A 23,530-nucleotide genomic window follows, 5' to 3' on the forward strand; every position below is an offset into this window, starting at 1 on the left:
TCCTAAAATAAGATATGAGGTATTCTAATAATAATAATATCTATATATTTTAAATAGTGTATCTAAATTGATTTTCAAGTAGGTGTGTGCAGTAGTGGGCAACATCTCCTATGGAAACAGATCGTTTCAAGATAATCCTTGAACAGGAACACATTTTTGGAATCACATGACACAGTGACAACACTGTTACCTCTTCTGAGCTGAACCAATAGCTGATACTAAATCATTTCAAAATATGAGACATTTGTCATGCTTTCATGGTTACTGGCAGTTAACCCACTGATCTCCGGTAGGCCGTCATTGTAAATAAGAATATGTTCTTAACTGACTTGCTTAGTTAAATAAAGGTTAAATGTAAAAAAAAAATAAAAAAAATAAAAACGTTATTAGAACAAATCCCGAGCTGCACTTGCCGGTTTGGAAATGTTAAATACTGTACCAAAAGCCCCCAGCTTTCAATCCCCTTTAAGCGTGATTTCCCATCAACCTCCTATGGTACCACTTTTATCACAAAATATTTCACGAGAAGCACATACAGAATATTAACAGCAGTCTTTGCATGTTTTCCTGTCACAATGACTCCCCCATCCTCCTAGTGTTTAGATCTGAAGTGTATTTACAGTTTTGAATTGGCACTTGACAATAACATTTGGACCTCCGCCATTAGCTTCTCTTCCCTTTTTGTTTTTAGAAATATCTCTCAAAATGCCGGCGTTGCTCGTCTTTATGATGCCAGAAGAGGTTCTCCTCATGCTCCGATCTCTTCCCTCGCATCGTTACGTCTCTGTGTTCTTTTTTTGTTGTTGGAGGGAGCATGGGGATTGTCTCCCCTCTGTCTGTCTTTCTGTCTGAGGGCGATGTTTCCTGGTCTGCTTGTGTTGTCGCGCCGTACGTTAGTCCAGCGAGAGCAGCGGCTGCATGTTCTCCTCCTCGCTCTTCACTTTTTCTGGCCGTTTAAGCACTCCGGGCTCCACCACCGACTGGGACCTGTGGATATGAATAAAAGATGACTGGCATCAGAGAGGCCTGTGTTCATTGAAGCACTATCACTGAGGACTTCTCACCTAGTACAAGGGAGTGGGATGAAAAGGTGCGCTTGCACCAGAGAACCCTTGCATCCTGCAGAGCAGGTAGCACACAAAGGAATCGTACAAGGTCATAGACGATTGGTTTCATAAATGCATCCCAAAACCCCCCCAGCATGAATTGTTTAAGGAGGCCTCGGGTCACGTGCAATACCCCAAAAACACAAAAACGTACAAACACATGCAAACGAAACATTAAAAATTCTCTTCCCCTAGAAATGTTGTTGTCTTGTATAGTGCATGAGCCCGAAAAGGTCATTTGATCACAAAATGTCACCCTCAGACACTGCTCTAACCTATTTCTGATGTATTTCTCTGATAGAAACCTAAGCTGCTTTTGGGGGAACGGGAGCGATCATTCGTCATGCAGACGTCTGGTACACGTTGGTCTCCTGTGTCTGCCGTGACGGATAAACATTCATATGACTGATGAGGATTACTAAGAAAACAACCAGAGCTTCAACAACCAATCACCTGTGGCAAAAAAAAAACAAAAAAAAAAAGAGATGATTGTACAGTATTTACACAGGGGCTCAAATGGCCTTTGGAATAGTAACTAGTAGGATCCTGTCAGCCTCAGTGAGCTTAACATTTACAAGTTCATAAAGCTACTGCTGCTACCAGGGACCTATGTAATCACTGCAGCAGTGAACAGTGAATTAAAACAGATCTGCCTCGGAGTCAGTCCACCACTCACACAGACACATCACAGTCATACAGTTCAGTATGGCTGTGTCATTATGGGGTGGTCATGATACAGCGGCTCATCATTCAGAGCATATGGTTCTCCAACAGTGACTCATAACCAATTTTGACATTTTTTTTTATCAATTAATGGATAAGGCAAATGTTGGCTTGACCTTTGTGGAGCGTATAAATCGCAGCGTAAAGTGGGGAGCTGAAAGCCCCTGACTAAAATAAGTCACTTCAGATCATATGGCTGCAGGTGATTTACAGATATTACGTTCGCCATATATCAAGCCCCTGGCCAAGATGCTATGATACACCAATCAAATGCTTCTGTCACAGATACAGGCCAGATCAGGGTAAAAGAGGGCTTAGATAACAATGGGAATAAAGACATTATTAAATGCTTTTATGTCCTTCATGAATCAATGAAAATCCCATACAGTACCTTATCTCTCATTGCTTCGACTGCTGCGTCAGTGTATTGTCTTGGTAAGCAGAAATGTCATTCACAGTACATTTCACTGATAAAAATCTGCTGAACCAAAACATTATTATTTTTTACTAAGGATACTGTGCTGTGCATGGGGGAAGTACAAGTTCAGTCAGAGGGATGTGTGGGGCAGCAGGATTGGAACTGAGCTTATTGCCGAAGGTAAAACTACATCACTTCTGTTCATGCTCCAAAAGGTAGCTGGCGCACTCCATTGAGTGCAGATCAGAGCATCATATTCATCTATTTTGCCTAATGCTCATTTCATGAGCCAGTAAGTGGAGAGAGACAGCCCTGAAGAAACTCACCGAGACAAGGGACTGTCACTAAAGCAAACTAATGTCACCATGCCTAATTTATTATTTCTATAAAACGTACAAAACTATCCGCTATGGAGGATTTCAGAAACTAGACCACTAAATTAAACACTGAGATCGATTTCTCGGAATAGGTTTCGCATTTTGAATAGTGAATACATATTATAATATCCAAGTATACCATTTCCTATGATTATGTCTAGGAGCTACCCCACTGAATAATGTTGGTGAGAGGCCTTCAGTACACAACACACAAAACAGAATATTTTGTGCTCCCGTGTTGTGTAATTTAATGAAGGATTACTCCTACTGTAGAAAATCAATCATGTGTTTTCCATGTATCTTATAGGTCTAGGAATCTCTATTTACGTCCAATATCTGCCCTATTTCTGTGGTTATTACATGAGCCGTATACAGTTGAAGTCGGAGGTTTACATACACCTTAGGCAAATACATTTCACCTCAGTTTTTCACAATACCTGACATTTAATCCCAGTAAAAAAATCCCTGTCTTAGGTCAGTTAGGATCACCACTTTATTTTAAGAATGTGAAATGTCAGAATAATAGTAGAGAGAATGATTTATTTCAGCTTTTATTTCTTTCATCACGTTCCCAGTGGGTCAGAAGTTTACATACACTCAATTAGTATTTGGTAGCATTGCCTTTAAATTGTTTAACTTGGGTCAAACATTTCGGGTAGCCTTCCACAAGCTTCCCACAATAAGTTGGGTGAATTTTGGCCCATTCTTCCTGGCAGAGCTGGTGGAACTGAGTCAGGTTTGTGGGACTCCTTGCTCGCACACGCTTTTTCAGTTCTGCCCACAAATGTTCTATAGGTATGAGGTCAGGGCTTTGTGATGGCCACTCCAATACCTTGACTTTGTTGTCCTTAAGCCATTTTGCCACAACTTTGGAAGTATGCTTGGGGTCATTGTCCATTTGGAAGACCCATTTGCGACCAAGCTTTAACCTCCTGACTGATGTCTTGAGATGTTGCTTCAATATATCCACAGAATTTGCCTTCCTCATGATGCCATTTATTTTGTGATGTGCACCAGTTCCTCCTGCAGCAAAGCACCCCCACAACATGATGCTGCCACCCTTGTGCTTCATGGTCGGGATGGTGTTCTTCGGCTTGCAAGCCTACCCCTTTTTCCTCCAAACATAACGATGGTCATTATGGCCAAACAGTTCTATTTTTGTTTCATCAGACCAGAGGACATTTCTCCAAAAAGTATGATCTTTGTCCCCATGTGCAGTTACAAAGCGTAGTCTGGCTTTTTTATGGCAGTTTTGGAGCAGTGGCTTCTTCCATGCTGAGCAGCCTTTCAGGTTATGTCGATATAGGACTCGTTTTACTGTGGATATAGATACTTGTGTACTTGTTTCCGCCAGCATCTTCACAAGGTCCTTTGCTGTTGTTCTGGGATTGATTTGCACTTTTCACACCAAAGTACGTTCATCTCTAGGAGACAGAACGTGTCTCCCTCCTGAGCAGTATGACGACTGCATGGTCCCATGGTGTTTATACTTGCGTACTATTGTTTGTACAGATGAACGTGGTATTTTCAGGCATTTGGAAATTGCTCCCAAGAATGAACCAGACTTGTGGAGGTCTACAATTGTTTTTCTGAGGTCTTGGCTGATTTCTTTTGATTTTCCCATGATGTCAAGCAAAGAGGCACTGAGTTTGAAGGTAGGCCTTGAAATACATCCACAGGTACACCTCCAATTGACTCAAATGATGTCAATTAGCCTATCAGAAGCTTCTAAAGCCATGATATCATTTTCTGGAATTTTCCAAGCTGTTTAAAGACATAGTCATCTTAGTGTATGTTAACTTCTGACCCACGGAAACTGTGATACAGTGAATTATAAGTGAAATAATCTGTCTGTAAACAATTGTTGGACAAATGACTTGTGTCATGCACAAAGTAGATGTCCTAACCGACTTGCCAAAACTATAGTTTGTTAACAAGAAATTTGTGGAGTGGTTGAAAAACAAGTTTTAATGACTCCAACCTAAGTGTATGTAAACTTCCGACTTCAACTGTACTTTATGATATACCTGGAAGAAAATGCATCAGCTATGACATATCTGACAGAGTAACTTCCTCTTAAGGATGATGCAGAATCTAATCCCAGTGCAAGAACATCAATCAGCGGAAATTTCAGAGCGCCAACTATAGTTTTCGATAAAACTCAAACTTTCATTAAAACACACATGCAAGGTATTGAATTAAAGCTACACTCGTTGTGAATCTAGCCACCAAGTCAGATTTGTAAAATGCTTTTCGGCGAAAGCATGAGAAGCTATTATCTGATAGCATGCACCCCCCCCCCCCCCCCAAAAAAAATACCAGAACGTCACCTAAACAACAGATTTTGCGGTAGCCGGCGCTACACAAAACGCAGACATAAAATATAAAACATTCATTACCTTTGACGAGCTTCTCTGTTGGCACTCCTATATGTCCCATAAACATCACAATTGGGTCTTTTTCCCGATTAAATCCGTCAAAGTATGCCAAAAATGTTCATTTATAAAGGCCGTCTGATCCAAGGGAAATGCACCTTTACACGACGCAACGTCACTTTTAAAATTAACAAAGTTGCCTATAAACTTTTACAAATCACTTCAAACTACTTTTGTAAACCAACTTTAGGTATTAATAAACGTTAATAATGGATCAAATTGATCACGGGGCGATCTGTATTCGATAGCAGCAAGTCTTGAAATCATCATCCATTTTTTTCACTTTCATAATTTCCTGGGTGCACCCCAAGACAGGAAGTGCCTATACGTCATCCCACCAAGGATAAACGTGCAAAGAAATGCCAGTATTGGCGACATCGTGTGGAAGCTGTAGGCGTTGTAAACGGAATCTCATCTATTTTCTGTCGCCTTAGACAATACATTGACTGGCGGATGAATATTTTTTTTGTGTTTTTGGTGAACAGTATTCCCTGGGATTTTTACTCCTAAACACGCTCTGTTATAGCCACAGACACGATTTCAGAGTGTTTTCTATACACACATACTTATCATATGCATATACTATATTCCTGGCATGAGTAGCAGGACTTTGAAATGTTGCGCGATTTTTAACAAAAAGCTGCGAAAATTCGCAGCATCCTTAACTTAACTTTATCTCGTATGAAGACATCACATTGACACACGTGAATAACATAAGTCTAGACGGACCTCTTCATGGTTTTAGGAGACAGGTCTTTCTCAAGGTCTTTGACAGACAGGGTGTAGGACTCGGGGCAATACTCGGTCTCCTCGTCATAGGCGTGGTCCAGAAGGGTGCGGGCCCAGGTGCCCATGTCGTAGGGGGGCATCATCCCACCCAGTTCAGAGGGCAGGATCTCAGGGTGCATGAGCTGGTGAAGGCTGTTCAAGTTGTTCCCATGCATGAAGATCTGCAGAGGGATGGACAAAACAACAACACAACATTGACACCGATAGAAAAATGAGCATATACAATCTAACAGCATGCAAAAGTCTACTGTATGTTAGAGAGTATAGGTTCGCCATTGTGAAAAGCTGACCTGAACACTGTTTATATGAGCACCGCTCTTCAGAAGGCTACCATAAATGATGTTGAACAATACATGCATTGGTTATACTGTACAGCAACACAGTTGACCCGGTGGTCTCTGTCGAAAAGATTTTTCATTATGTTCCCTCAACAACAAACTCTCCTCCTACCCGTTTTCTCGTCTTGTCCTTCAGAAAGGGGCGTATGACGGTGTACAGGGCGTGGATGTACCACGGCTGGTTCACAAAATGGATTCCTCCGAACCTGGCAGGGAAGCTGTCCTGTGGGCAACAAAGAGCACAAATACACTCACTATTCTGCCTGTTGGTATGGTTACTAACTTAATCCTATTTTGCTTTGTTAATTTTATTCTATTCAAATTACAGTATGTCAGAGAGTATGTTTTAATGAGAGTGGAGTTGAACATTGTTATGTAGAATGTAAATTGAACATCATTAAGTGATTTTTCCATTCCCTTTTCCATCATCTTGATGGGTTTTCATGTTGGGTTTATGTTAATGTTGCTCATTGAAAATCACCCAGTCCGTTTATTTTACTAGCTACTGTATACTGAATTAACATTGAATTGTTCAGTGCTGTTGTCTTCTGGGCAATGTTGCATTGCCATGCAGGTTGGAGACTGGCAGCCAGGGAATTTCTCATAGGTTGAACACTATTCTCATAATGGTCTAATCTCTATGTCATAATTTGGACACAGGGAGTATGCTGAGATTGTATCCTGATATAACAGGGTTGGCTGGCGAGCACCAGAACTGGATCCCTGGGGAAACATTTATGTAAATGAGTAATCTGATGATTTATGGGATTGTCTGTGAGGTGGACACAGGAGGAACACCCAGAGTGCACCATGTAGCCTAGTGACACAGCCTGGGGGAAACTCAATAGTCTCACATAACATTTAACGAGTTGGTAATGCCTCAGTTTCATATGTAAGTGTGGTTTCCATCTGTTCTGAAGACTTTACTGAGGTTTAAGACCGGTGTAATGGTGACCTGTATCATTCGAATTAGCTAATGATGGTGTCGCTAGCTTACTGCAGCTCTCCCTCTTAAATCTGTCCGTTATTCATAGATATTCATCAGGCTCGACATTTAAGATCACAGACATGACTGTCATTATGGAGTTTTTCCCTCCCACCCTGTTAATTCTTCATTAACGCAAGCCGTGCTGTACCTTTCTACCGAGCAAGAACGTACACCTCCACTGACTAAGCATGGCAATCAACTTATATCACAATACAGATACAGGGGATACTAATTCTTTCTATCACACTTTCAGACAACAAGTTGAAGTGCCAGAGGGTGTTCTTGCCGTGGGAGATAGCTCTTGCCTCTTGGCTATGCAGATGGATTTTTAGAACGTTTGCAGATAAGCAGATGGCTGTTCTTTTTTAAAAACAGGACAGTAATGGCTTCATGTGCACATGCAGTCCTGGAAACCCGAACAGAAGGATCCTTACACCTTAATCCTTTTTACACACAGGTACTGTGATCACAGGGACAAGGGTGTTAAGAGTCTATTGTTTGTTCAGGATACTCGTCATCACCTTCAGTGGGGCTAGCATGTGTCGGAGAGAGAAAAGAGTCATGTACTTTGATGGCAAAGATGACAGAACTGAGCTTTAAGGCCGCTTTCCGTCTCAGAAATGGACAGCCTCTGTCGCCATGGTGATGCTGAACAGCTGGGTTAGAGCCCCTTGGCCTGGCTGCAAGGACACTGGGCGGTCCAGAGTCTGGAACCAGCGGAGCCGCTCACAGTTTTCTGGCACAAGATCTGACACCAACGAACAGAGACAGCTGACAGTGGACAGGAAGAGGGCAGAGGTCCGAGTCGCCTCACCCGGCCAAATCTCCCAGGCTGCCACAGCATGTATGTTCCTGAGAGCAGCATCAGCCTGCCTAATATTTGTCCCTCCTGCTTTGTGATCCATCCGACAGCTTTGACTTGGATGCATTATACATGAAACACAAATCAGAATACATGATGGACGCTCTGTCTTCCTCCTCTGGTTGTTGGTAGTGGAAGTGGATTGATCTGTACCCCTAGTGTGATGTCGATAAAGTGAGGAAGGGGGAAGGGGGAAGAATAGAAACCACCTCTGCCCTCATGTATTTATTTATTCAAACTACAAGATACTTCTGCTGCTGCTTAATTTGGGGAGGACAACCTCCAAAAATGTGAGAGCATGAAGCTCAACTGTGATCATCTGTTCATGTTCCATGCTGTTGGTCTCAGACGTTTGGATGTCATCTGCTTTTTTCAGCTGATCCGTTTCAAGTGACATTAGCCACCTAAGATGGATGTCCGCATACCTGGGAATCTTTTTTTCACCTTTATTTAACCAGGTAGGCTAGTGGAGAACAAGTTCTCATCTGAAACTGCGACCTGGCCAAGATAAAGCAAAGCAGTTCTACACATACAACAACACAGTTACACATGGAATAAACAAACATACAGTCAAAAATACAGTAGAAAAATCTATATACAGCATGTGCAAATGAGGTAGGAAAAGAAAGGTAAGGCAATAAATAGGTCGTGGGGGTGAAGTAATTACAATATAGCAATTAAACACTGGAATGGTAGGATGTACAGAAGACGAATGTGCAAGTAGAGATACTGGGGTGCAAAGGAGCAAGATAAATAAATAAATACAGTATGGGGATGAGGTAGATTGGATGGGCTAATTACAGATGAGCTATGTACAGGTGCAGTGATCTGTGAGCTGCTCTGACAGCTGGTGCTTAACTTCTTTGGGACTGGGGGGCAGTATTGAGTAGCTTGGATGAATAAGGTGCCGAGAGTAAACTACCTGCTACTCAGGCCCAGTTGCTAATATATCCATATTATGAGTATATTTGGATAGAAAACACTCTAAAGTTTCTAAAACTGTTTGAATGATGTCTGTGAGTATAACAGAACTCATATGGCAGGCAAAAACCTGAGAAAAAATCCAACCAGGAAGTGGGAAATCTGAGGTTTGTAGTTTTTCAAGTCATTGCCTATCGAATATACAGTGTCTATGGGGTCATATTGCACTTCCTAAGGCTTCCACTAGATGTCAACAGTCTTTAGAACGTTGTTTGATGCTTCTACTGTGAAGAAGGCGGAATGAGAGCTGATTGAGTCAGGGGTCTGGCAGTGTGCCATGAGCTGATCACGCGCGCTCACGCTAGAGTTAGCTGCATTCCATTGCATTTCTACAGACAAAGGAATTTTCCGGTTGAAACATTATTGAAGATTTTTTATAAAAACATCCTAAAGATTGATTCTATACTTTGTTTGACATGTTTCTACGAACTGTAATATGACTTTTCGTCTGAACTTTCGCCTGGACTTGCCCGCGCCTCGTGAGTTTGGATTGTGTACTAAACGCACAAACAAAAAGGAGGTATTTGGACGTAAATAATAGAATTTATCGAACAAAACAAACATTTATTGTGGAACTGGGATTCCTGGGAGTGCATTCTGATGAAGATCATCAAAGGTAACTGAATATTTATAATGCAATTTCTGACCTCTGTTGACTCCACAACATGGCGGTATCTGTTTGGCTTGTTTTGATGTCTGAGCGCTGTACTCAGATTATTGCATGGTGTGCTTTTTCCGTAAAGTTTTTTTGAAATCTGACACAGCGGTTGCATTAAGGAGAAGTGGATCTAAAATTCCATGCATAACAGTTGTATCTTTTATCAATGTTTCTGTAAATTGATGTGGCTCTCTGCAAAATCACCGGATGTTTCGGAACTACTGAACATAACGAGCCAATGTAAACTGAGATTTTTGGATATAAATATGAACTTTATCAAACAAAACATACATGTATTGTGTAACATGAAGTCCTATGAGTGTCATCTGATGAAGATCATCAAAGGTTAGTGATTAATTTTATCTCTATTTCTGTTTTTTGTGACTCCTCTCTTTGGCTGGAAAAATGGCTGTGTTTTTCTGTGACTAGGTACTGACCTAACATAATCGTTTGGTGTGCTTTCGTCATAAAGCCTTTTTTAAATCGGACACTGTGGCTGGATTTACAACAAGTTTATCTTTACAATGGTGTAAAGTACTTGTACGTTTGAGGAATTTTAATTATGGGATTTCTGTTGTTTTGAATTTCGCGCCCTGTAATTTCACTGGCTGTTGGCGAGGCATATCCCAGAGAGGTTAAAGCTAGTGAGGGAGGTAAGAGTCTCCAGCTTCAGAGATTTTTGCAGTTCGTTCCAGTCATTGGCAGCAGAGAATTGGAAAGAGAGGCGGCCAAAGGAGGAATTGGCTTTGAGGGTGACCAGTGAGATATACCTGCTGGAGTGCGTGCTACGGGTGGGTGCTGCTATCGTGACCAGTGAGCTGAGATAAGGCGGGACTTTGCCTATCAGAGACTTGTAGATGACCTGGACCTGGCGACGAGTATGAAGCGATGGCCAGCCAACGAGAGCGTACAGGTCACAGTGGTGGGTAATATATGGGGCTTTGGTGACAAAATGGATGGCACTGTGATAAACTGCATCCAATTTGTTGAGTAGAGTGTTGGAGGCTATTTTATAGATGACATCGCCAAAGTCGAAAATCTGTAGGACGGTCAGTTTTACGAGTGTATGTTTGGCTGCATGAGTGAAGGATGCTTTGTTGCGAAATAGGAAGTTGATTCTAGATTTAATTTTGGATTGGAGATGCTTAATGTGAGTCTGGAAGGAGAGTTTACTGTCTTGCCAGACACCTAGGTATTTGTAATTGTCCACATATTCTAGGTCAGAACCGTCCAGAGTAGTGATGCTGGACGGGCGGGCAGGTGCGGGCAGTGATCGGTTGAAGAGCATGCACTTAGTTCTTCTTGCATTTAAGAGCAGTTGGAGGCCACGGAATAAGAGTTGTATGGCATTGAAACTCGTCTGGAGGGTAGTTAACACAGTGTCCAAGGAAGGGCCAGAGGTATACAGAATGGTGTAGTCTGCGTAGAGGTGAATCAGAGAATCACCAGCAGTGAGAGCGACATCATTGATGTATACAGAGAAGAGAGTCGGCCCGAGACTTTAACCCTGTGGCACCCCATAGAGACTGCAAGAGGTCTGGACAACAGGCCCTCCGATTTGACAACCTGAACTCTATCAGAGAAGTAGTTGGTGAACCAGGCGAGGCAATCATTTGAAAAACCAAGGCTGTTGAGTCTGCCAATAAGAATGTGGTGATTGACCGAGTCGAAAGCCTTGGCCAGGTCGATGAATACGGCTGCTGTCATGCCCTGACCATAGAAATCCCTCGGTTCTCTATGGTGTTTAGGTCAGAGCGTGACAAGGGGGATGTTCTAGTCATTGATTTTCTATGTGGCTGGGTTGTATGGTTCCCAATTAGAGGCAGCTGGTAATCATTGCCTCTAATTGGGGATTATATTTAGGAAGCCCTTTCTCCCACCTGCTTTGTGGGATATTGTTTTGTGTAGGTGCATGTAGCACTACGTTACTTCACGGGCGTTGGTTGTTTATTGTTTTGTTAAACGTTTCACAAAATAAAATATGTGGAACTCTTGGTCCGTCTCTCATAACAACTGTGACAGCTGCACAGCAATGTCTCTTATCGATGGCGGTTATGATATCGTTTAGGACCTTGAGTGTGGCTGAGGTGCACCCATGACCAGCTCTGAAACCAGATTGCATAGCGGAAAAGGTACGGTGGGATTCGAAGTGGTCGGTAATTTGTTTGTTGACTTGGCTTTCGAAGACCTTAGAAAGGTAGGGTAGGATAGATATAGGTCTGTAGCAATCTAATTGGCATAATAAAAAAACATCCCCTAAACATCCATCAGTTTAAGCTAGAGATATCTGCATTGGATGCGTCTCAATCCACCACATCTGCCGACCGTGAAAGGTGACAGAGCTAGAGAGGTGTTTGTCAGACTATGAGACATCCCGAAAATCGGTCTTCTCACAAGATTGTCTGTAGCATCCTAACAGTTTGGCCTACAAAACTATGATGGCCCCTCAAAGAAAGATGAGACTCTCCCAAACACGATGGTATTCTCCGTTTTGCTCTATGACCACCACAAGCTTCTGGAGAATTGGCTGAAGTCGGTACAGGCAATCTGCCAACTTCTGTCTGTAGCATCCAAACAGTTTGGGCTACAAACTAATATGACCCCTCTGTGGAAAGGTGAGACTCTCACAAACATGTACAGTACCAGTCGAAAGTTTGGACACACCTACTCATTCAAGGGTTTTTCTTTATTTTTACTATTTTCTACATTGTAGAATAATAGTGAAGACATCAAAACTACGAAATAACACATATGGAATCAAGTAGTAACCAAAAAAGTGTTAAACAAATCAAAATAAACAAAACAAAATATATATTATACTTGAGATTCTTCAAAGTAGACACCCTTTGCCTTGATGACAGCTTTGCATACTCTTGGCATTCTCTCAACCAGCTTCATAAAGTAGTCACCAGGAATTAATTTCAATTAACAGGTGTGCCTTTTTAAAAGTTTCAATTGAGGAATTTATTTTCTTCCTTAATGAGCCAATCAGTTGTGTTGTGACAAGGTATACGGAAAATGTCAAGAACTCTGAAAGTTTCTTCAAAAACCATCAAGGGCAATGATGAAACTGGCTTTCATGAGGACTACCACAGAAAGGATAAGTTCTTTACCAGCCTCAGAAATTGTTTTCCATGAAAACATACACGAATTGGGTTGCAAAATGAATAGGAAATATAGTCAAGACGTTGACAAGGTTAGAAATAATTACTTTTAATTGAAATAATAATTGTGCCTTTGCTTTCTTCAAAGAATCTTCCATTTGCAGCAATTACAGCCTTGTAGACCTTTGGCATTCTAGTTGTCAATTTGTTGAGGTAATCTGAAGAGATTTCGCCCCATGCTTCCTGAAGCACCTCCCACAAGCTGGATTGACTTGATGGGCACTTCTTACGTACCATACGGTCAAGCTGCTCCCACAACAGCTCAATAGTGTTGAGATCTAGTGACTGTGCTGGCCACTCCATTATAGACAGCATACCAGCTGACTGCTTCTTCCCTAAATAGTTCTTGCCTAGTTTGGAGCTGTGCTTTGGGTCATTGTCCTGTTGTAGGAGGAAATTGGCTCCAATTAAGCGCCGGCCACAGGGTATGGCATAGCATTGCAAAATGGAGTGATAGCCTTCCTTCTTCAAGATCCCTTTTACCCTGTACAAATCTCCCACTTCACCACCACCAAAGCAACCCCCGACCATCACATCGCCTTCACCATGCTTGACAGATGGCATCAAGCACTCCACCAGCATCTTTTAATTTCTTCTGCAGATTGTTCTTCTTTGTGATTTGAACACGTCAAACTTAGTTTTGTCTGTTACACTTATTTCCAATCTTCCTATGTCCACTGTCTGTGTTATTTTCCCCATCTTAATCTTTTCTTTTTATTGGCCAGTCTGAGATATGGCTTTTTCTTTGCAACTCTGCCAAGAAGGCCAGCATCCCGGAGTCGCCTCTTCATTGTTGACGTTGAGACTGTTTTTTTGCGGGTACTATTTATTGAAGCTGCCAGTTGAGGACTTGTGAGGCGTCTGTTTCTCAAACTAGACACTCTAATGTACGTGTCCTCTTGCTCAGTTGAGCAACTCCTCTTTCTATCCTGGTTAGAGCCAGTTTGCGCTGTTCTGTGAAGGGAGTAGTATACAGCATTGTACAAGATCTTTAGTTTCTAGACAATTTCTTGCATGGAATAGCCTTCATTTCTCAGAACAAGAATAGACTGACGAGTTTCAGATGAAAGGTCTTTGTTTCTGAACATTTTGAGCCTGTAATTGAACCCACAAATGCTGATGCTCCAGATACTCAACTATTCTAAAGAAGGACAGTTTTATTGCTTTTTTAAACAACAGTTTTCAGCTGTGCTAACATAATTGCAAAAGTGTTTTCTAATGATCAATTAGCCTTTTAAAACTTGGATTAGCTAACACAACATGCTATTGGAACACAGGAGTGATGGTTGCTGATAATGGGCCTCTGTACGCCTATGTAGATATTACATTAAAAAAAAACAATAGTAATTTACAACTTTAACCATATCTACACTGTATTTCTGATCAATTTGGTGTTATTTTAATGGACAGAAACAAGAACATTTCTATGTGACCCCAAACTTTTGAACGGTAGTGTATATTTAACACTTCTTTGGTTACTACATGATTCCATATGTGTTATTTCATATATGTTGTTCCATGTAGTGAATCTGTTATTCAATGCGATTGTATGGGCTAATTGCAGTAAGGTCCAAAATATTTTTTTTATCAAATACATTTTTTTGTTATTTTTTTTATACTTCAAGGGGTCTTAAAATTCTTAATCAAATAGCTAAATGATCCTTGGTATGACTTTCTTAAAACAATTCATTATTGATTAGTAGAAACATCTTCCCCTGGCTCAGACAGGGCTTAGACTCCTATAGGTTAAAACTTGAATCTGATGAGCTAAAAAGGCAGATGACGTCCAAACATCATCTGAGGCCAGCAGTGAGGAACATGAACAGATGGATATTGGCGTACATGGGCCATTTTGCATGGCTCCAAAGCTCTTTTATCACAAGATCATTTCAATTGATTATTAGCTTATGTTTGGACATATTAGTTAATAGACACATGTCATTGCTTTGATCTCTTGGTGGCTGTGATGTCACAGCTTAGCCTCCTGATGTCCTTTTGTTGGATATCTAGAAGTTACCTGATGTTACATCGCAGATTTTTACAAGCAACTAAAGCTAGAGACTAGAGCTGAGGTTCAAGGGGAGTCCATCTAACCAGGCATCGATTGTTGATGGGACATTCCCTTGCATTGCAAAGAGCCATTTATGGCAATAGAAGCCTATAAAGCCAAGCTGTCAAACTCATCAGTGAACACTGACGAACACATACTGGCAACATCCCAGAATGAGGAGCTTACAAACTGTGTTGTTCCACAAGGAGTCAACGGTATACACTGATGACATGTTATTTGTCTACCAAAACATGCTGATAATCCGATTACAACAGTGACTATCATTTGATCTTGGCAGAGCCCCACCTGTTTTGAGCCCCCCCAAAAAACAAGATTTACATGCTAAAAACGCCACTGATAGCCTATAATATGTAAGTAAATATTATTAGATTTTTCAATCTGGGCTTCTTCCACTAGTGTCGATGTTGAACATTATGGCATGCGGCTCTCATGTCTCCCCGTTCTTTTTTTAGAAGCTGATGAGCCCATCTTTTCCTGGCTTGACGAGCTCTCTAAATTCTGCTCTGCTCCTGTCAGGAGTCATTGATAAAGGATGAGTGAACTCATCCTGCGGTGAAAATGAAAAAATAATACGTACATATAGCAGAGTCCTTTTTAAAAAGGAAACGTAGCCTGAAGTGAAGATGCTACTTTGTTATCTCTTCACTGGAATCAGGCCTCTTCGTGTGCACTAGTTTAAAAGCAGATTACAGTAAGCAGCAGCATTATCCTCGGGGAAGGCTTTTGATTGAGAGCCACGTTAAGTACATTTAAAATGACAACACCATTGCACATTCTCTGTTTTCTTTGAAGAGATACACCCTGGAATTAACACATTCAGCCGTGGTAATTAGAAAGGAGAAAGGAGAGACAAAAGAGAGACACAGTCAAAAACGATAGGTCACGTCAATAACAGGAGACACTTTATCTTCACAAGCCAGATACGGCCTGCTTTACTTAGCAGTGCGAGTGAGGGGTGAAGCTCCACTCATTGGCTCGTCCAATCCTGTTGCAGACCAGACAAGCACAGTTCTGCTGCAGGAGAAACAACAACACAACTCCAGAGTGAATCGGAATCTGAGGCAAGCAGACTAACAATTAGTTTTCCTCTGCCTTGGTCCCAGGTATGTCTGCTGCTGTTTCCTCAGCCAGCCGAGAGTCTCCTGGATGGGGCTGTGGGATAGGAGCCAGTGGAGCTGAACATCCAGATGGGAGATTCACAGTCAGACAGCCAGATGGAGGGAGTACTTTGTTTGGACTTGTTACAAGTGTGTAATGCACTGTTGATCACAGCATTTAATAATCCCTGACCTCTCATGAGGAAAGGTTCTCTTCTTCTGAATCACACTAAATGTATTAACGGAGCAAATCTGTGAATATTATACAGACTTCTTGCCCTCGATAAAAGTCCAGACTTGACTGAGGGAGGGTAAAATCCATTTTTCACAGATTTTGGGGATACTTTGACTGTGGGGATAAACACATTGGAAAAGGCTCTAGTTCATGACTGGATTCATACGACATAAATACAATAGAGCGAGATCCCCACGTTATCGACAAGCTTGGAGAACCATGTCGAGTGGTGTACTGCTTTCAACTCATCCATCCTGTGGGTGGGCCTAATAAAACATGCAATCGATGGGATACAGTACATCAGAGCTCAATGAGGTATTCATAGAATGGCATTAGGATCCGGTCAGTGTTCTTCTTTCTGCTGGCCTTTTCGCCACTTCAGTAGAAAAGGACGGACACTTTGTGTTAACCCCTTCAAAGCTCAGTGGGTATTTTATCGATCTGTAATGACATTACTGCCCATGGATGAATCAAACCTTCATAGCTCCCATCCAAACAATACAGAAACACTGAGTTGGCTAAATGATACTGACCAATACAAAAACGTGTCTTCTTTCTTTTTCTGGGTGGATTGTAAGAAACCTTTGTCTAGGAAAAGGTTTTTCTCCCTGCAGTACTACCTACACATAATGTGCACACTAGCTACAGTATGTAGAAGAGAGACTCTGACTGGTACAGCTAAGAGATATGCAGTCCGAGGGATATGGATGTTAGATAACAAGGGGAAAAGAAACATACAGAGATAACATATTGTTATAAATCGAACAAGTCTCAATGGCATTCAAAGATCAGGCAAAGCCCAAGTTAAATCCCAGCAACAACAAACCAAAAAATCAAATAAACCGTGTGGTCAAAATATTCATCAAATTATCCAGCACTTTCATTCTCAAGCATAAAGCCATAAAACCTATTTATACTACATCACTTCACAAAAGTACTTTGCTAATCCCAAGCCTCAGACAGAACAGCATATAATGTCGGGCCTCAATGCACAAAACAGCCATGTCTGCTGCTACTGAAACAAGTCTATTAGCCATATGCAGAAAAAAAAACACTTTTGTGAAATTCATCTTTCTACGTATTAGAAAGAAATGTCAGTGCGGTATGAATACTTTATAGAGTGTTAATAAACTGAGCTCTGAAGAAAGCTCCAAGCATGAACCTCTCGCAGTTCCAATTATTTCACTGACAATGTCCTACTATCATTATTAAAAGTAATGAGAATTTGGCCACATTAAATCTTGTTGCACAAGAGCTTTTGAAAAATGTGTTGCCCTCACGTATAATTAAAACTGATGGATTGAGCCTGGCTAAATGGTTATAAGCTGTCACCTTTTAAGATGTGAATTAGCACCATTGCACCATGTTACATAATTATGGAGGCCAAATCGACAGAGGGACTGACTACAGCCCTACATATGCATAATTAGGTTAAAGGCTCAGTGTAGTCAAAAACTTGATTTCCCTGTGTGTTATATATATTTGCACACTATGCGGTTTGAATAATACTGTGAAATTGTGAAAATTATGATGTCATTTTAGTGTAAGAGCTGTTTGAAAAGAATGCCTGAAATGACAACCTGTTTTGGTGGGATTGAGTTTTGGCCTAACGTGACATCACCAGGTGGTAAATTTGTTAATTGACCAACCAGAAAGACAGTTCCAAACCTCTCTGCCAATAACAGCTAGTTTTTCATTTTCCCCTCCACACTCCCAGACAGAAATTGCTATTTGCTAAAAAGCTATTTTTTTCCTTCTTTTTAACCATTTTAATTGAACTCAATCACACTAAGTTACTTAATTGTTACCCAGATATGATTTGATATTGAGATATATAAAAATAAAAAAACAGCTGCATTGAACCTTTAATGTAAACAGGTTGAAAAATAGATTATCCCCCACTCTGTCTAAAACCCACAGAAACAATGTACACATCATCACCCACACCGAGGGAGAATGGCAGAAGTGTTTTTCTCTCATCTAGCAGCACAACCCATCTGGAGAGTACATAGCATGGCGGATGGATAGGTTGCCACGGAAACTCAGTGTGGGGTGGGATTGGGAGGACTGGTCTGTTGTGATTGGCTGCTGAACACAAGTTATTGCTCTAGACTGATAGGGACAAAAGGCATCGGTAAGACAGAGAGAGAGGGAGCAAAAGGAAACATCAGAGGCTCTGAGATAACAAAGTATAGCTTGGGGAAACCAAGGCCAGCGTGATGTGTTCTACTCATTCCAAGCATTTTTTTTTCTTGGAATTGATTTGCCAAGAATATCTGCGCTCTGAACAAGTATTAATTTCTTTCGCCTCTTTTGCCAATACGCAATGAAATCTCTACTGGAGTTTGTGCTCTCTGTATTAGCCATTCCAACAACAATAGATGTGACTGTCAGTTCGGGAATAAGGAACTCAATTACCACACAGTTGAAATATCCTTATGGGCTATCTTCAGATTTTCTTTGAATTTCCATTTTTCTGTTCAGCCTCAGAATATTCCAAAGTCTCTAAAAAAAACTGCCAGCAGAGTGTTGTTATTGTTGCCAGTAGTAATGTTAAACGGTTTTCATTGTTGTCAGTAGTATTGAAATTCTTCATGGTATTCTGAACACACCACCCAAGTGCAATAACAAATGTACTGGCAGGAAATGATAAACAACCTGAACCAAGATCCTGAAGATCACACATGTACGCACACACGCAGGCAAATACACACACATAGCAACACACACACACACACACACACACACACACACACACACACACACACACACACACACACACACACACACACACACACACACACTGGTGGGCAGCGAACAGTGAGCTGCACCTGGTACAAGTACCAATGATATGTAAGATGGATAGATCATCAGCTACTACATGTCCTTCACAACATAATATGAAAAAACAACATCTTGACATGTCTTGGTATTTTCAAAAATCAATAACCATACAGGCAACGAGTGTTAACCTCAGCTGAGGGTGAAACCCTTATGTTGAAAGTGCTTCTGCCCTTAATGACAGGCATAGTGACACATGAGGTGTGCTGGCACACACATGAGACCCTTAATGTCATTACAAAACCCACCAGGGGGCCGCAACACCCAGAGATAGTCGCAGTGCTCAGTGTCAAGTGGGCTCACAGATAGGATGTCACCACTATTGATTACAATAGGAGAAGCTTTTATCTCTGGCGTTAGCATTATGAGGAGAGGGGTCACATGGTGTCTGAGGTGGAAAATCCATAGTGGTATACCATACCATGTAATAATATCCTATATACCTCATGAAGTACCTACTATTGTAGAGCTGATGAACATATATGAATGACTGTAGATAAAGTATAAACTCGATCGAATGGAAACAGATTCAGTTGGGGCTTTTCAGTCTCCGACTGAGGAAAATGTGGCTGATTCCATTAGTTATACAATGTTTCTGTGTGTTTTATTTTGTTTCCCATTCAAGTGTGTTCCCGCATGATTTGGTAGCGGGCACATTGGGAGACTGAGATACTAATAGCAGTGATCAATTATTCACAGTCTATTCTGTGTCTGGAGAAGCAATGGAATGTGCAACGGCCTCGTCATGGTCCTCCGTTGATATTCAGTCAACAAACCTCTCTGATGGTAACTGCCTATGCTCTACATGGTACATTATACACAGCTGCACGGTTAGCCTATCTAAACTTGTCATACACTGGAATTTGAATAATGGGTTACAAGAGGAATTGGCTGACATTCACAAGGACGTTCAGAAAAAAAGTCTGTATGCATGTTGTTATTAGGCTATAGGCTTAGGCTACACATCATATTTATATTTTAGTTGGCCAGCTACCAAAGATGCACTTGGCCAGAGATATTGTATTTTTTATCTTCCATTAGAAGTGATTGAACATGGTCAAAGGAATGCTGTCTCTATCACAGGCCTACACTGCCGGCAATCAAAATATGAATATCATTATTTACTTCTTATGCAAGTCTTTGATTGTAATGTCGTTTCTGAGAGTACAGAAGAGTGATTATCGAGTGAAAGTGCTTTTACATTTAAACAGTTTGTCACATAACCAAGAGATTGATAAGATAGTTGATCCGAAACAGTTTCTCATGAAGATTTCGAGATGTTTTCGACCTTCTCCAGTAGGTATGCAGGGCCATGTGTGGTAAGCGGGTTGAAATAGAGCCTGTCTCTAATGCTCAACGCATATAAACTTGCAACAGTAGTGCTATACTTCCGTAAGAACAACAGAGATCTGCACTTAAAAAATGCAGCACCTGACAAGTGTCTGCTGTATTCAAAATCCCAGGAGGACAAGATCCCTGTGGCAGGCTTGACTAAGATGATTAAATGTAGCAAACCCCATGTGAATTAGGAGTGATCTGGGTAATCTCAGTAAATGGAGACAAGTGTCAAAAGTAGCTAAGAACTTCATCTGAGTGATGTGGAGCCCAGCAATGAGAAAGGTTCGAGAAATGTTGAGACTTACCTGTAGACCTTCTATGGCCAGTCTCAGCATACTCGGTGTTAGTTTGGAGGCTTGCTTGAATGTGAAGTTGCTCCAGTCGATGATCAGGACAAATCCATTCACCTGTAGCTCTGGGTCTTCTATCATGGACTCCAGCGACAACAGGATAGCTCGAAGTATGTCCACAAATGTATACCTATAGATGTGAAAAAAAGCATTAGGGGAGTAGCCTAGATTACAAAAATAAGACAAAGTAGTGATTAAGTGATTATTGTGTAATTATTACGTAATAACAAATGTACCAAATAATCTTAGTACTGTAATTCCAGTTAAAATGAAATGTAACCAGCATACCCTTGTTTGGCATTATATACAGAAAGTGACTCTCCCATTTTCATTCAGGAGAGTAATACAAAGAATCAAATTGGAGAGACAATTTGACTTGTGTGAGTGCTGTTATTGATTAAGTTAATGGCCATTCCTGATGGCATTTTGCTTGTTCATCACATCCTGCTATTGCATGAGGTCTGAAAAGGCTGTTTTAAATGACTCATGTAATTGTCATTGTGACTATGGAGAGAGATCACATGAGTGGGCCCCTAAAGTCAAATCTCTGCAATATAGTAATTTGACTGTATCTGATTTAGTCCTTAAATTCAACATTCACTAGTGGGGTGATGATATCATTTCTACTGGCCTGTGCAGCCTAAAGTTTTCTAATTTCCTGGCCTACATCCATGATACTGACAGGGATTGCCTTTGGGTTCATAGTTCAGTTTGTGGGGATTATGTTTTGATTATGTTCATAAGACTAGGCTCTAACAAATCCAATAACACAGATTTGTGAAAAATAAATAGAGGGTCGACAGCAAGCAAACTGTCAAGTGGTGTTAGAGTAGTTCTGAAAAGACAGCTCCCTAATATCAGACGGACATTACCTGCTCTGGTCCCAGTTAGCAGCGAAGAGAATCAGTATTTTCCTGCCATATCTGTCCAAGTTGGTCAACACCCCCGGAAATCCGTCTTTGAGAGCTTGCTTGATGCCCGGATCGGTTGCTATGAGGTTTTTGAACATATCCAGATTTTGCTGACGATACTCAAAATACTGGGCCAAGAGGCGGAACGCCTCGAAATGGTTAAATTTCCGAGCTCGGAGAAAGCGTAGGATGAAAGCATCGTCTGTCCTAAGAAAGCCAATGTCTGGGCGCGTGATAATCATGTCCCTCACCTCCTGAATGTCCTGATGTGCAGTGTCGGGGTTCTCCTTTAACTCCACCTTGGCTTTCTCCAGTGTTTCTGGGGACAAACCGGATTGTAAGTGAGTCATCGTTCTTGCTTCAACGTCCACGGCCAATTTTGAATGGTAGGTAAAAATGTTACCGTAGATAGAGCCAAAAAGTCACCAACAATGAATGCGTCACTTACAGGTCTATTGGACCTTCTCAACCAGGACCCTAAAATCAAAGCCTGACTTCAGATATCGTCCTGCTTCCCTGAGTATGATGGAAGGTGCTAGCAACATTGACTGTGTTCACTTTTTGGACAGCTCCATTTGGTTTCCACCTGTACCGTACATTTGACTTCTGTTTCCAAGTTTATTTTCATACGTCGACATTTGTAGCTCTCAATTCAGTCACAATACTGGCTGTGGCTGACTTCCCAAATAGGTCTAAATATGTTGCTGGCTATGTTGAAAGCCTAAGCACACAATTGTAAGACAGCCATTATCGTCCATCCCCACCCAAAATGCCAATAATACAATTACCATAAAATCGTTACACTATCCAAGCGGGCAGGCAATGCGGCACCCTGCAGCAACTCTTGTCATAACTCTCCTTACCGAAAGCATTTAAATTCAAAATCAGAGAGATGCTGTCACCGACTGCTAGAAATTACAGTCGAAGAATCAAGGCGACATATTCCGTCGACATCCTCACTCCATCCAACCTGCAGTCTATTTCCATTCTGTGTGTTTGGTACCAAAATTGTTTGGATGTGGGACCAACTTCATGTCCCGTTGTTCTGAGCGCCGTGCTTCTCCGGTTCTGTGGTGGAGGCTTTACGTCAAGTGCTACTGTTGCCGTTTTGTTGCTGTTGAAAGTGACTAAAACCATCGCTCCGGTGATACAGTCAGTCTGACCGTCATCACATGGTGGAGGGGGGAGAATCACCCACTCTCCTCTCTCTATTCATCGCACCCAAACACCTGCTCACTGGCTGCTACCAGACCGCATATGGGCTCCTCACTCTGATTTTACATCCGAATTTATGCTCATTTCTACTCTATCCTCGTCTCAATCTGTCTCTCATAATTTTGTGTGGCGTGCATTATTCATTTTATTTCAGGCTGTTCTGGTGCTGTCGCTTATGAAATGCATTTTTGAAACGACCGCCAACCTATGCAGTCCCATCATGTTGATGCCATTTAGCATTTGCATTGGGGGACCAAATCTGCATGAGGCTATACATTTTCATATGGCTATGGCCTACAATTAGAACGGAAAAATAAGTGTCCTTATGACTTATTGGTTAATTGTCTTTCTCCCTCAACTAACGCGAATTCAACGTGAAATCAACGAAAAGTCGGGTGAAAAAAATATACAAAACTCTTACATTGATTACTTTTCCCCAGGTTGTTTCATTATTGTTCACTTCGCATCAAAATGCATACAATGTTGCTACAAATAGACGACACAATTGGTTTGATAGATATATTTAACTGATTGCAGGAACATTCCGACATGGCCTTTGTTTCAATAAGGCAAATTCATTGTCTTGTGGTGCCCGCTGAACTGAATACACCAACCTGTCCGGTCCAACATTTG

The 23,530-nt window shown here is 41.3% G+C and overlaps 1 protein-coding gene across 1 annotated transcript; it reads right to left on the reverse strand.

Annotated features, from left to right (window-relative positions):
* Nucleotides 1-458: 458 nt before the first annotated feature.
* LOC139407138 (clavesin 2) lies at nucleotides 459-22,351 on the reverse strand. The gene is made up of 5 exons (XM_071150585.1): nucleotides 21,644-22,351; nucleotides 20,727-20,901; nucleotides 6,299-6,409; nucleotides 5,789-6,009; nucleotides 459-987 (listed from the first exon to the last, which is right to left on the reverse strand). Exons 1-5 carry the CDS (start codon nucleotides 22,030-22,032, stop codon nucleotides 894-896), a joined length of 990 nt encoding a protein of 329 aa, XP_071006686.1. The 5' UTR covers nucleotides 22,033-22,351; the 3' UTR covers nucleotides 459-893.
* Nucleotides 22,352-23,530: the final 1,179 nt, after the last annotated feature.

This window comes from Oncorhynchus clarkii, chromosome 4 (assembly GCF_045791955.1).
Source record: "Oncorhynchus clarkii lewisi isolate Uvic-CL-2024 chromosome 4, UVic_Ocla_1.0, whole genome shotgun sequence".
Lineage (NCBI taxonomy): Eukaryota > Metazoa > Chordata > Actinopteri > Salmoniformes > Salmonidae > Oncorhynchus > Oncorhynchus clarkii.